This window comes from Cygnus atratus, chromosome Z (genome assembly GCF_013377495.2).
Source record: "Cygnus atratus isolate AKBS03 ecotype Queensland, Australia chromosome Z, CAtr_DNAZoo_HiC_assembly, whole genome shotgun sequence".
NCBI lineage: Eukaryota > Metazoa > Chordata > Aves > Anseriformes > Anatidae > Cygnus > Cygnus atratus.
Genome location: NC_066396.1, coordinates 27,201,248 through 27,216,192, shown reverse-complemented (window position 1 = coordinate 27,216,192; position 14,945 = coordinate 27,201,248). Strand labels below are relative to the sequence as shown.

General features: G+C 34.1%; 1 protein-coding gene across 2 annotated transcripts in view; it reads left to right on the top strand.

The window, feature by feature from the left end:
- FCHO2 (FCH and mu domain containing endocytic adaptor 2) overlaps positions 1-14,945 on the top strand; it is an 89,741-nt gene that overhangs the window by 32,299 nt on the left and 42,497 nt on the right. For both annotated transcript variants that reach the window (XM_050716533.1, XM_050716534.1), the window contains exons 9-10: positions 11,352-11,396; positions 13,176-13,248. In XM_050716533.1, coding sequence (XP_050572490.1) covers positions 11,352-11,396; positions 13,176-13,248 — 118 coding nt within the window. The remainder of the gene's footprint in view (positions 1-11,351; positions 11,397-13,175; positions 13,249-14,945) is intronic.

The window sequence follows — 14,945 nt, the reverse complement described above, 5'->3', positions numbered from 1 at the left end:
AGAGCTAGCTAAAACACTGAAATGTAGTGTAAATATATTCAACAAAAGTGGGACAAGGGAAAAATGAAAAATACCACAGAAACTGTTAGACAACTGTAGATGCAACAGAACAAAAGCTTTGACTCCCTAAGAAGTACTGTGAGTTTTTCTTGAATTTTCCTGCCACAGACAACAACAACAACAAAAAACAGCTGCAGACTAAGGCAAGTAATTATTATAGGTTGTGGGAGCAAAGAAATGTCAATTTCAGTAATTTAAGATATTAATTAGGTAATAGACTCCTCAGAAAATGAAGTAATTGGCAGGATAGGTACTCCTACAATAATAATAAATTATTTATTAAGAGCTTTTAAACACCTGAGAATAGAAATAGCTTCATGAGACATGTTTTGTACTAATATAGCAAATAAGACCTGTAATTTATTTATATAAATAGTATAACATATGAAATTAATGCTGGAGGAAGGGGGTAATTGTTAAAGACATTTTTCTTTTAAGGTGGAAAATGTTCTGTGGACACAGTAAACGTTAAATGGCCTTTTCAAACATGAAATTTTCACAAGAAGCACAATTGGAAGAAGTGTATTCTTTTTTTTTTTCTTTCAGAAGATAAAGCTTAGCAAAAACAAACTCTCTGAAGTCTGGAAAGATTTGGAAAACTACTTATAAACATCTGTGCTGTAGTTCATTCTTACTAAACCGTAACGTTAGAGAAAAGCAACATCTTGAATCTTGTAATTTAACTTTTTGAGGAGAAATGTGGTTTCCAACCTTCCAACTAGGGAAGCAAATAGAGGAGTCTCAAGTTGGATATTTTATACACTTTACCTTTCTAATAAAATTAAAATAAATCCTAAGCATACAGTCTTCATACGCTTGTCTAACATACAAACTTAAACAGTTTACACACTAAGTTGTATGCGGACATGTTTCTAATAGACAATTATTGGACAATTGTCTGATAGACAATATTTGACAAGTCTAATAGGCCATTAATTATTTCTCATAATTTCATTGATGGTAATACTGCAGCATGGAAGTGCTTTACACCAGAACAAGCTATCATTGGACATTTTTTGCAGTGAATTGACTGGGTCAACTAGATCTGTGTATTATACTTTTTCTTGATCAAGAATATCATTTATGATTTGGAAATGAATTCTCACTTAATTTACCTTTGACCTCCTGTGTCCATGGTAGTTGTCAGAAAGTGCAGAATCTCATCTCCTTTTTCTTCAGTATCTTTCGATTGTCTTAATTGCCATAAATCATCATGTTCTGCATCCAGAAAGCTTTCTGCGTGAACAATTTCATTTTAAATGATTGATACTGATTTTTCTGCATTTTGGTATTGGAAGGTGCAGGGGGGCACCTATTGCTTGAATAGCTGTACAGATATTTGCCATCTTGTTTAGCTATCAAACTAGATTCATATGTGCAAAATTATTAAATGCTACAAAAATGGAAATTTCTTGATGCTTTTTTACATATATATGTGTTTAATCCATACGCTTTTCTCTCTGCTGGTTGGTTTAAATGTCTCTTAGGCTTGCATTCTTCATACCTAAGCCCAAGTTTAGCCATAACAATAATATCTCAAATTCCTGTCTTTTATTAATAATGTTCATAATTTAAATTCTTCATGTAATGTCATGGATTTGTTTTGAAGAATTTTCCCTAATTGGTTGCCTAGTTTTGTGGGAAAGATGGTCTCTAAAAAAACAGTGTAAGAAATGCTGTTACTAGCAGTAAACTTCCTAAGCTTTCGGAATTTAGTTTCACAGTGTGTTTCTCAGCTTTACTATTGTAGCTGATACAGTTCAAAGGATTGTGTAGTGCTACATTATTTTTGATAATTTGTCTGGTTCGGGAAGATTAGATAGAAGTGGAAAATCAGGATCTTGTCACATACATTTGTCCCTTTGCAGCCACTGATTTTGAAACTGTCACATTTGCCCGATATTGCCTAGATGTTTTTAACGTCCAAAGAAGGATTTAAAAAAATAAAAAATAGTATTACACGTATTTAGTTTCTTTAAGCAGTTAGACATATTTCAAGGTCAAAGCTATGCTGAAAAAACACACTAGGAACAATTTCATAACAAATTTTTTGCTTGTTGGTAGCACTGGAAACTGTCATACAGTAATCAGTACTTCCCATTTTACAGTTGAGGTGGAAGGGTGATTAAGCTTAAATTCTTTTCTTCCTTGCCCTAACAACTGAATCTTCTGTACACATAAATTGGAAAGCGCTTTAAAAGTGCTACAAAACAAGAAAACATTGTATATTTCCCATGAAGATGTTTTTGTCTACCTGAAAAAACATTTTTTCTGTCAGAAAATATATATATTTTTTTAATTCTCTTTTTCTCCTCTCTTTTGGAAAGAGGTCCTATTAAAGGTTTTAACCTCCTAAGGTTTCGTGGATTTGAGTTCAGGACTTAGAAAGAAACCATACCCCTCTTGGTTTACAGGGACATTGTGCAACAATTACAAAGAAGTGATTCTTTAAAAAAGAGGGATATTATTTAATGTACATATAATGCCTTGCATTAAAAAATCTTAGCTGAGTTGACTCTGAGAAGAACACTACTTGAATGTGTCTACGCAGTTTTTTCATCACTACATACTTGGATGTTCTGCCTGCAACAGATGAGTCATTCATCCTGCAGGCAGGCAAAGCTGTGTGTTGCATACGTTTATTATTATAAACTAGGTATATGCGGTCCTGCCATTTCATTTTCCCAAGACTTTGCTACTTTCAACTAAATTTGATGGAAAAGTAGAGGTTGCAAAGATTAGGTAAAAATGAGGATACAGGTAAAGAAGGACCCAAATATGTCCTGCAATATGTCCAGTAGCTCATACTGAGAATCAGCAGGCAGCTGAGTATGTTTGTATGTTGGCCAGCTTGTGGAGAGTTTAAAACCTGCTATATCTCACATCCTGTTGTTTACCCAGCCGAAAAGAAAATATAAGATGAAGTTAAAGTGCAAAGCAAGAGAGTAGAAGAGGTTGAGAAAGAGTCTGGGAGTGGTATCAAGAAAGAGACTTGGGAGCATTGCATTCTGTGGATTCTTGTCCTAGCTGACGTTAATTTTGCCACTCATTTCATGAATTTCATGAAACTGCTGAAATTTCCTGTGTTTGTTGTCATATTCTGGTGTTGTAGGATAGTTGGATCTCAAACTTTGAACTGCTTTCAGTATGTGCTTAGTGTCTCTTGTTGAAAATTCTTGTGTTATCTGAGCAATAAAAATTATTTTATTTGTAACTGAAGATGTTTGTCATCTTAGAGAAAAAATGTTCTCTCCTTTCTGCTGATAAACATCTTAATTGATGGTAATCGTTTTAAAACTATGAGGATAATGATGCTTTTCTAGTTCGTTGTTGCTGTGTAAGCCACAGGGAAATACTGCCCCTTGAGAGCAGCATGCCTAGTGTACTCGTGGAGTTGTATACACAGTACCTGAAGTGCCTGAGATAAATGATGTTTCCTTTGATCCAGTGAATAGCATGAGGGGCTAAAAGCACGACAGCAGAATCAGGGTTAGAACAAATTGCTTGTTCAGTGGATGGAGGCAAAGTTTGCTCTCCTTTTATGTTAATCTGTTCATCTAAAAAAGAAGGCATTTGGAAGTGCTACCCATGTTGCTACTGATAAGCATGGTTGTCTATGCTTCCATTGTCACCTCTATATTTTTCCATTTTTTCAGCTAAAGAACTAACACCATGCTACAGTTTTCTATATTGTTTTTTTTTTTCAAAATGAATGTTGAAAAAGAGGGTTCAGTCAAGTCTCAAGCATCTCAAGAAAGCTAGATTGATATGTAAGCCTGAGTATGTAAAAAAGATTTGTCAGAAATTCAGTGATTGTTGTAGTGGAACAGTATAAAAATTATTTGTAGAATTAGGTTTAAGGATACAGCTTTACCACAATTTCAGTATTTTCTCTCAGCCAGGCCTATGTTCAGGTCAGTTATTGTATTTTATGTCCCCTATCCTCTTTAGTGAGATAGAGCTGACCAAATCCATGAACTAATGTTTGAGACAGTCTGGTACTAATACAATTAAGATACACAGATACATTATTTACCTCAAAGACTGTAATGCATCTTTATAATGCATTCTTATAAATAAACTATGTTTTAATTTTTTTCCCTTTTTTTTTTTTTTAATTCTAGGTTAGAAATCCTTTTCCATGGAAAAATAAAATTCTCCTGCTCTTTTTAGAAAATTGCTTATCTTTCTTGGACAGCCAATAAAAATGGGAAGTTGGTGATAGAAACAATTCTGGTTTCCTGGTTTCTAAATTTGAAAGCTTGGATCAGGATCAGATGATGAAGAAAAAGATTGCTTATATGTTTGTGTACATACAAAATTGACCTTTGTGATGCAGCTTAACATCTAAACACTAAAAGCAGTCATTTGTTTTGACAGCAGAATTAATTGAGGCTAAAACAGTCGAAATTCCACTTGTATCAAGCTGTTCATTAGGAATTGCTCTCTGGCTTTAGTGCTGTCAGAAAAATAACCTGTTCTGCTATGATTAAATAGCAGAATGATGGTCGGTCCACTGAATTTGAGAGAGAGGTTGAATAAACTTTCTACTGCGGAAACAATTCAGAAGTGACACGCTGCAAGGGGGGTCAGAATGTGCATTGATATCCAGCTGAGCTGTCAACTGGCACTGGGCCAGGCACGCAAAGCTTTGCCATTTGAAGCAGCATGTGAAGCATATGCAGTTTAAAAAAATTGTCCTCCTTTCATGCATGATTTACTGTCAAAGAGAAAAACTTTTGTTTTTATCAAAAACAAGAATATTGTTTGTTACTGTATTTGTAACTACAAGTGCAGATTTACAGTTTTTTAAAAAGCTTTTGGTTGAAAGAGATATGTTAATGTTTATATATGTGCGTGCAATATGTAAACTGTTTCCTTGGAGTAGAGGAAAGGCCAGAATATATATATATATTTTTTTTTTCTTTGAGTGACTGAGGATTTCCATTTATTGGCAATTAAATGTAGTCAATAAAAATACATGCCTGGGTGGGAGAGCATTTCTTTCTGTCAAGTATAGCCCCCTTAAACTAAAAAGGACCAAAAGCAGGTACAAACGTAAAACAGTTGTTAGTTGATTTATTGACTTCTTGATTTGTTTATTTTTTTTTACCTTGGCAGGATTTTCCAGTTCATTGGTATACTTACTGGGGGCTCTTTTCCAGAGAATGACATAATATTGTTTGCCTTCCTGGTGATAGTAGTTGGCTTTTTTACCTGACTTGTTTATTTAAGAATTCAAACAATAAAACTTTTTTTTTCCCCTGTTATGCAAAGTGCAAATAATTTTGTTTGTCTGACCTTAGCAAAACCTTTATTTTTCCAGAGTCTCCCTAACTGTATACTAGAGGTAGGTTTTATAACTGGTTTTCAAGGTCCTTGACAAAGAACATAACTGTCTTGAAGACTATTGGTGTTACTTTGTACATAAATTTGCTAGCAGGCATGAGGGATGTTATTTATAAACCCTCTTCTGTAGTTGTCTTGTGTATACTCTGAAAAAACTGTTCCCACAGACATAGGCTAAATATGTTGTAGGTACTAAATTAAAATTAACAGTGCAATTGTATCAGCATAGTTACATTTTCTTCATTCATCTTTGAATAAGATCAGTATCTCCTTATTGTTAGCCATCCACTTTGCTTTTTGGTGTCATGGAAGTCCACATACATGCCTCCCGTAACAAGAGAACTCTACCTATATTTTCTGAATAGTCTGGGAGATGCATTCTGAGCTACAGATTCAGTTACTTTATTTATGCTAGTGTCACTCACTGTAAGCTATTAGATTAATTAAAATCAAAATTGTCAGTTTCTTCAAATTGCCATTTTCTATTTTAGCAAACCAAAGCTTCCTCATTTACAAGAACCATGAACTGACCCACTCCTGATTTATTTGCTTCAGTCTCTAGTCAAATAGCAGCCCTTTGCTTTCACGTGTCTGTAAAGCCATTGTCCATTTGCCTTTCCTTCCTGTCTGTATCTGTCCCTTCTGGTGGCATGCTGTGAGCTGCAGCAGCCTGCTTTGGGAAGTGTTTTAGGGTGACGCTTACTGGGAATGTGGATATACAATTAGAGGAGCTTACTAAATTTTGAGGCCCCCTTCGTTTGTAGGTGCTAAGTTCTCATTAGCATCCTGCTAGCTAGGTATGTATCCTCAAGTGACTGAAATCCCACAAGATACTCATATTTCTTTCTGTTGTAAATGCTAACCTTCGTTTACACATATTAATTTTTTTCTACCCGGGGTACATACAGTATCAAATAGTTTTTTAAGTTTATGTACAAGTATTTCAGATATTTAAATTGTTGAGTTACCATTCCATAGCTCAATGTAACAACGAGCAGACCAGACTATGAAGAAATTATGTGGAGCCTGAAACTATCCTTCCCTAAACCAAAAGAACATGAATGCAAAGACTTTTGTGAAGGGTGGTCTCAGCTATGAATTTTTACTTACTCTGATAAGTGTCTTAAAACGTATTTTTGATTTTCATAGTCCTGGTTTAGTTCTAATATTTGTTTTTATTCTTTTTATGTCTTTATTCTTTTTGTGTTCAGGTGAATACTTGAGAATAGTCTTCCCTCTCAAGTCACATTATTTTCTTGACTTTCCGTGAGAAAAAGTACAAACAAAATCTCAGTGCTTTGACTGTAGTACTGCAGATTATCGTCATTATTATTGCAGTGTGGTAACACTTTTCAGTGCTTTGGGCTGCCATGTGGCTAGGACTCTAGAGATATCCATAAAAATGTCTACTTTAGGGAATGGCTTCAGTCCCTGTCATCACCAATACCTGTTAAATGTGAAATGACTGCTTTTCTTTCTTCAGATGTTGCGATGGAGAAGTATATCAGTATACTTGCTTCAGAAATCTCAGAAGTTAGGTTGTGCAGCATTTGGTTCTGTAGACAAAAGTGTCAGTGCCATTAAGTTAATCATGCAGGTTTTGAGCTGAAATCTTTGTTGGAGTTAACCTTTTGTCTGTGCAGCAGTAGTTGGGCGCAAGTCTGTTAAGAAAACTTCTTTCCTCCTAGTGAAGAGGTAGTGCATCCACATCTCCGTGTAGCTGTTATGAAAGTGTGATAGCAATACACGAGTTTTCGTGCTTTGACATGCACCTATATATTACACCTATTTGGATATCTCCTTTATTGCCAACCCATTAGGAATTTTTGAGGATTTTCGAAGGATTAAGAAATTAGGAATTAGAAAGATGGAGGTTATGGTTGTTCAGGGAAGAAAGCTTTTTGATTTAATGTGTGGGTCTTTTTGTTCATTTGTTTGTTTTCAGTGATAGCACAGGTGCTTTTGTTATCCAGAGACACAAATACAGTGGATAATGTAGTGGAACTTCTTAAGAAAGCTTCTGAAATCCTTACTGATACTTTGCTTTCATAGCACTGTGTGTGCCTAAGGAGTTTTGGTTGGCTGCATCTTGTAGTGGAAGATGATGTGGCAACAGCACACGCTTTGAGCTGAACAACAGTATTATTACCTCTTTAGGCACAAAGCTGTCTGCCTGCAAGAAACTCTAGTTATTTTGTGGGCTACCAAATGCTCATCACAGCTGTTCTGCTTTCTAAATTGGCTCACCATACAGCACCACATAAAATATCTATTTCTGAAATGTTATTTTGGCTTAAAAATAACGCTCCTAGGGCAAAATGTGGTGCTCTTTACAGCAGGCATATAGGGAACATAACTGTTGGGAGATCTGAAGTTACGGAACAAAACTCCAGAAAATTAAGAGCTACTACAAATTTCACTCTATTCTGCTAAAAAGTGCACAATGTATGAATTTACCCTTGCTTGCCTTTGCTACAAGTATATGATTCAATATGTCAGGAGAAGGTTACATACAAATTTTAGGAAAAAAAAAAGTCTATGGAGTTTGGAGGAAAGTGATAGAATTAATTTATTATCATTTGTGAATTTGTTAGTAACAGCCATAAGCATCTTGAATATCTGAGATTCTGAATGGTGAAGAGCCTTATAGAAGTTCGAATTAAATGGAAAAAGTAAGTTAGGATGAAAAGAAGCTTTAGAATTTTAACTGGTTCACAGATTTTTTTGTAAGAGAAAGCTGTTCTCATGATTTATCTTTCTTGTGGTATAGGAGCTAGCAGACACAGAGAAAGGAAAAAGCATGTGGGGAGAAGGGTTTTCTGTATTAACTGCACATTTTGAGGAAGCACGAAGTTAGATAATTGGTATCATTAAGAAGAAAGTGCATTTAGAATCTCCAAGTTAACTTCATAGATCTTAGTGAAAAATGGGACCTGCTTGCTGAAATTTTTTGCACTTTTATCACATTACAGTCTCTGGCTATTCTTAAGTAACTAAGAATTCTTAATTCTTAATATTCTTAAGAATATTTCAGATTGTATTCTGTAGACTTCCATATGAGGAAAGAATACGGTTTTGAAAGACTGTAAGCTCGGGGTGGTGGGGATAGGCCAGCGTATGTTAATTCTAAATGAAAATACTAACCTGTTCTTCCTGTCCTTGTGTGTTTCAGTACTAAGTAAGAGTGTTCATTTCTTGAAGAGCTTATCGATCTGTAAAAAAAAAAAAAAAAAAAAAAACTACCTTCAAAGACAAACATTAGGCAAGTGTAGTGGACAAAATACAGAAACTTCGATGTGTTCATGTTGATCAATCTCTTCTTTTATGCTTGTGTTTGAAGTGAAAGTTAAAGATATCTGAAATAAGGATGAGTTTTACTGGAACCTTGAATATATATATATATATATATTTTAATCATTAAAGTAGAAGAATTAAAAGTCTGGGGATCTGTGTTAGTAACTGGGAATGGTAAAGAGGAAGGATGGTATTCTGAAAAAGCTTTAGAATTGTTTTCTTCTAAAAATATGTTTAAGTCCCTGTAGTTTACAGTTTTTTCCTTCTGTTTTTGTTTTGGGGAAGAGTGCTTGTGGTTGGTTTGGCTTTTGTTTTTTTCCTGGCCAAATGGAAATATGCATAGAAGCAAGAAATAGAAGTAGTTGAATCCCTAGCAAATTGATGAAAAATAGATTGTCTGAAGTGAAATACTGAATAAGTAATGGATCTGTTCTTGAGCTTTTATGTCTTATAGTATTTTTTCTGAATTTCATCCCCAATGTGTTTTGTACAATAGTGTTTAATTAACTAAAATAAAATGTAGGCGAAATTGTTATAGGGATGTGACAGTTCTCTGAATCAGTGTTTCTTCTTTTTTTTTGCTGTTTTTTCATTTTGTGAGATACCCAGATTTGCTGACTTGTGGAGCACAGTGACTTTGTTTTACAGTGAATTTCAAGGAAAGCAAAGGAGAAATGATTGGAAGAGAAGTCTAAAATGTCCATGTATTTACAATATATAGTGGAATGAGAGAGCTGTTTGGAATTTGCATTTTATCTTGTGTGGAATAATTAGACTTGCATTTAAAGTTATTTAGCAATTGAAATTCAAAGGGTAGTTAAGACTGCCATTTGAAATTGGTCTGTTGATATTCTGCTCTCAAGAGCTTCATCTGGAGCCGAAACAACTACATTATGATAAATGAGGTATCAAGGTGTCCTAGTCCTAGACTCTCATGCTGCTGCTGCTTTTATAAACACTTTTTTTTTTTTTTTTTTAACCAGCAGGGAAAATATTACAGACTTGGTCATTGTTGCAATAAATATAAGTCATTACTTTGAGTATCTTTTTTTTTTTTTAAATCCAATTCACTAGATATCTGCAAGATTTCACAGTATCTGATAGCTTTTATCTAGTATGCCTAAAACAATTCAGTTTGTTTAACATTACCAAGGATGGAGCTTCATCATCAGTTTCTCAATTATCTTTTTATCTTTTTGTTTGATGTAAGTGTAACTTTTTTTCATTTGCAATTTTGAGAAATGCCATCAAAATGTGGTGTTTATACTGAGTTGAACACAATTTTACACTTCAAGAGTTAGTGTACATTTTAGGGGTTACTTTACAATATAACCATTTGAGGTAATTAACTGCGTAAATCAAATGCAAATTAATCCCAGTTGTGTAATTCACAGTACTAATTCACAGCTAAATTATTTTTTTGCTTTCATTGTGGCATCTCTAATTGCAGTACAGTGATTTGCTATGTTGTACTGCTTAAAAAAACAAACTGAAGCCTGTAGTCATCTTTCTTGTATATAAGATCTGTTTATATCAACTAGTTATTTTAAGACCAAGAGTATCACATTCATTTTGAAGTGAATGCAAGTGAGAATGATGGAAAATGCTTGCAAGCACACCTTTTATTTTATGTGAAAACACACTGAAAATTACATTACTCTTGGTTTTATGGTAGATGTTCCAAAATAATCTTAATTTCACAATAAAGATAAATAGAGTATTTACTAGCACATACGCTTTTGGGCAGAAGTGAAAATTGTTCTATATTTAAAGTTTCCACAATCTCTTTACTTCCAGTTGCTTGTAATTGAAATTTGCAAGATCTCAGTCTCATTTGCAGCAGATGAGTAAGCCCCAAAAAAGGGGTGAGGAAAAAAACTTGGCAATCTTACTGAATTGGGAACTGTGGTTTGTTTTTTTTTCTCTCTCTATTTTATCTGTAAAGAGTGTATATATGAACTTCCTAAAATGGCTCATAGTGGGGCTAAACAAGCTCTACACTTAGACAGATTGAAGAAATGAGAGTTAGATTTACCCTTTGCAATAATACCTGACTGCTACCTTGTGTCAACTCTAATGAGACGTCACAATAATGAATTTATTTAGATACTATACTTAAACGGTGCTCGCACATCACTTTTTACTGTCTAGGTAATTAGCTATGAAGAAGAAACGGGAACTAAAAATGCAGTCAGGAAAGGTGTGAATCTCAAAACTAGAGTTATAGCTATACTTTCTGGTTTTCAATTTTTTTTACATAGCTCATCTTTCATTAAAAGAAGATAAGTCTAAAACTTTACACTGATGCTATATTAGGGATACAGGTTTGAATGAGAAAAGGAAACAGAATAGTTTCATGTGGCTGTAAGAGCATAGGCAATTAACTTGTAATTGGGCAGTGTGCACTAGAATTTTAATTTTTCACTATGAAAAAGTGAAAATATTTAATGGTTTGTTGTATATATATGATTTTACCATCTGTTTGACCATTGACAGAGCAACCATGGTTTTCCTTTACCATTTAAAGTCATAATTAGATTATCTGGTAATTTCAAGAAATATTAATAGTGGCTAAAATATTTTAGTGTTTGGCCCTCATTTGAAGTTAAATTTAAGCTAATGTTTATCTTCATTGCCATTTCCTTAAGGCCCTATTGAATTTGAAGAATGTAATACGTCCAGTGCTGTTGAAGGTAAGTTATTGTAGTGTAATTATTTACATAACAGTTCAGCGGATAGCACCTGGAACTGAGTAGTGAATTGTATTCAGCTTTTGAATTTATATAACTTGAAAGTATTTCAATCAACTAAGAAGCAGTTGTTCTTTTAAGAAACAAATTTAGAAGAAAATAAGACCTACAGTACTTTTTAAACTAATGCATGATGTCAGAGAATTTTAATGTTTTTCAAAATGTACTTTGGCTAAGACCTTGTCTTTGCAGAGGTTTGGATTTGGTTCGCTTACAACTGTGTAACTCCATTAACAAGTGTCAAAATATGGCCCAGGCTCTTTCCATTGTTGTCATGTTAGTTGTACCAATTTTAATGCAGTGTTATGGTCACAAAACCTTTCTTTGTTGGGAATTGTTTTGCTTAGGGAATTGTTTTAAGTGGTTAAGAACTGTTTTATTTGCATACACTGTGTATTTACTTTAGGGACAGAGGAGTCAACAGTATAGCTGTAGTGTCCAGCAACTTTTAAATTGCCAAGATTGCATCTGAAACTTAAATCTTTTTTTGACTAAAACAAAGGGGATCGATATTCAGAAACTACTCACATACTCTATTTGTTACTGGATTGGACTGGATAAAGCACATAAAGGAAATAAATCTCACGATAGCGTTTTAAAATAATTTTGGAGCAATTTGTGCACTTATGAAAACATAAGATGCAGCTGAGTTTACAGGTACCAGATTTGACAAGTTTAAATTATTTCACCCTGAAAATTTCTCATAGCAGAGAGGTTCCTTATGTGCTGTGTGATGTATTTCCGTAAAGGGTAATATAATGAAATTTTAATGATGCACTTGAACTATAGGTTGCAAAATTGGGGAAACCAAATTGTTTCCACCATTCTGCTCAAAAGCTTGCTGTAGATAGTATATAATATGAAAAAAACCACCCTGTAGACTAGTTGGATCAAATGCATGCACTTAGTTGTACTTAGTCATTTTGCTTAAAGATTGACAGTCTACTCAGCTACAGCAAAAATGGGGAGAGAAGTAGAAATGACAGGCCGATGAAATATTCAGAAGTATTTATTTTATTACATTAAATAGGAATGAAAGAAAACTTTTTTTTTTTCTGTAGTATACCCATATGTATCTAGCGTTAAAAACGGGGAAGACGTGATTCCAGACTCAATGGGAACCAGCCTTAGTGCTAGCTACAGCACTAAGGAATCGTGAGCTGAGCCTCAGCTGGAAAACCTAAGAGACATTCTCTTTTTTACAAAGATCCTAGGTTTGGGGAGAGGTGGAGGCTTGCAGCTACTAGGAACATTCAGGAAAATAAGAACAGGGTGCTGAACTGCAGTAGCTGTTAGGGACAGTTTGAGTTTCCGATCCAAGTTCGTTGGCTATTCAAGATTAGCAGGAGAAATGGCTTCTCTTGAGTTTCCATGAGCTGGGTCCCTTTCCTGAGAACTAGCAGTGCATCCATTTATAAAAGTGGCAGTCTAGCATACTGAATGTTGAGAATAGCAAGTACAATGCAAATCAGTTTTATAATGACTTAAATTATTAATGTGTTGCTTTTTGATTGGTGTGTTACTTAACAATATACTGGAATGTATTGCAGATAGCTTGTGTTCCCTTAGTTTCTCTCCATACTACTTCTACTGCTAGATTTTTCTGTCACTTGTTGTAGCAGCATTTAAAAGGTATTGACATTGATATGCACAAGTGTTTGACACAGATAGATATACACTCATCTCTTTGATCTTTAAATAAGAAAAGGTTTTGTTCCATAGGGATAAAACCACGGAAGAGGAAGCCTTTTGGTTTATCAGGAATAATGAAAAAAGAAAAAGATACTGAATCTGTGTAAGTATGTTCCCAAATTGAAGCTTTGTCTTGTATGAAAACTTGTAAAGGTATGGAGATAAACATGAGCTGATGTTTAACAACTGGTTTTATAGCAAATTTAGAAGAATGCTAACTATATGAAAACGTCACAGCTATTTAAGAATTTTGTAATAGAGGGTTTTAAAGGAAATAATGTATTCTTATTAGTCTACTCATGTTTCATTCTTTTCTTTGCAGAGGTAAGTAGTTCTCCCTATTTCTACATTTGAACATTGTAGATAATGTGATTTTCACATGAACTCCTAATGAAATAATAGCTGTAGATGTGGAAAAAGTACTGTATGTCTGTTTGCAGATTTGAAGCTTCTGTTATTCTTCTGTTAGAAAAGCTTTTGTGTACGGTACAGAATGTTTTTCCAGTAAATGATGTGCACACTCATGTCAGAAAGATCATCATTTTAACTCATGATTGATATCCCAGCTATACCCTCTGCTATATTCACTCTATCTCCCAGGAGTTAAGACTATCCAGAAAGTGAGTCTGAATAAAAGTTCTTGCATGGATTGGTAGCGTTCCATGTATTAGTAATTATGGTTACTGTATTACAGTGTATTTGGTTCTAAATTTCTAGAAGCATTTTCTCAATAGAAATATTTTATTCAACAGAAAATAGCTTGCAATTTAACAAAAATGTAACAATAAAGAAATATTTTCAAAGTGGCAACGTCTGTATACGTTCTTTTTTAATACAGTTCTGAAAAATTCATAACCTAAGAACTGCAGATGTTGATTATTTACACATACAAAAAGTGCCTTATAGCTATTTTTCTTCTGGTGTTTGGTTTAAATAGTGATACACTTCTAAACCATCCTTTTTCTTCATGCTGTCAAGAAAGATGCACTGGGGCTCCAAGGTGTTATTTGCTTTAAGTCATTCTTCTGTATTTCTGTTCTTTCTGTGATTTAATCTTTCCTCACCCTCTCTTGCGTACTTAATTATGTTTAAGTAAATGATGAGAAAAATGTATGCAGTATGATTTTGGTCAGCAGTAACCAAAAAATAAAGTTACAAACTTTTTTCTGATGATTTAGTTTAAAATATTTAAATTAGTGTGTTATGAATGATGATATTAGAGCTTTAAAGAGTTTTTGTGTACATTTTAGATATAATTAATTCTCTCTAGAAAGTTGTTTACTACACTTCTTTTGTGATGCAAAACTCACAGTGTAAAACAGCACTATGTACATTTGCCTTTTTTCCTTGCATTTACTGCATTGCAAAGTAGTGATTTTGCATATTGAGTTTTGAATACTGTTACACGATTGAGTTCTATAGCTGTCAGCTTTTCTGTCCAACAAAAAAATATTTTGCCGCTACATGGGTTGTTACACAAGCTGATCTCTTGTATTTTTTATTAGCTTGCAAGCCAAGCATCTTCTTCCATCCATTCTTTGGCAGATGATGAATGAAATTTAACATGGCCCCAGCAAAAACTGAAGGTTCTTAATGTTATTTTTCTGGAGCCAGTAAAAGGCCAGGAAGCTCCAAAATGATTCATTGTGGGTATATCACTTAATGTATCCTTGCTCAGTGGTCATGTTTTTCCTTGACCCATCACAGAAAGAAATTTCTTTGGTACTGAGGGTTAAAAATTGGCTTGTGTGTGCTTATCCATTGGGTCTCAATACTTTTGTGAAAGCTGACATTTTCCAA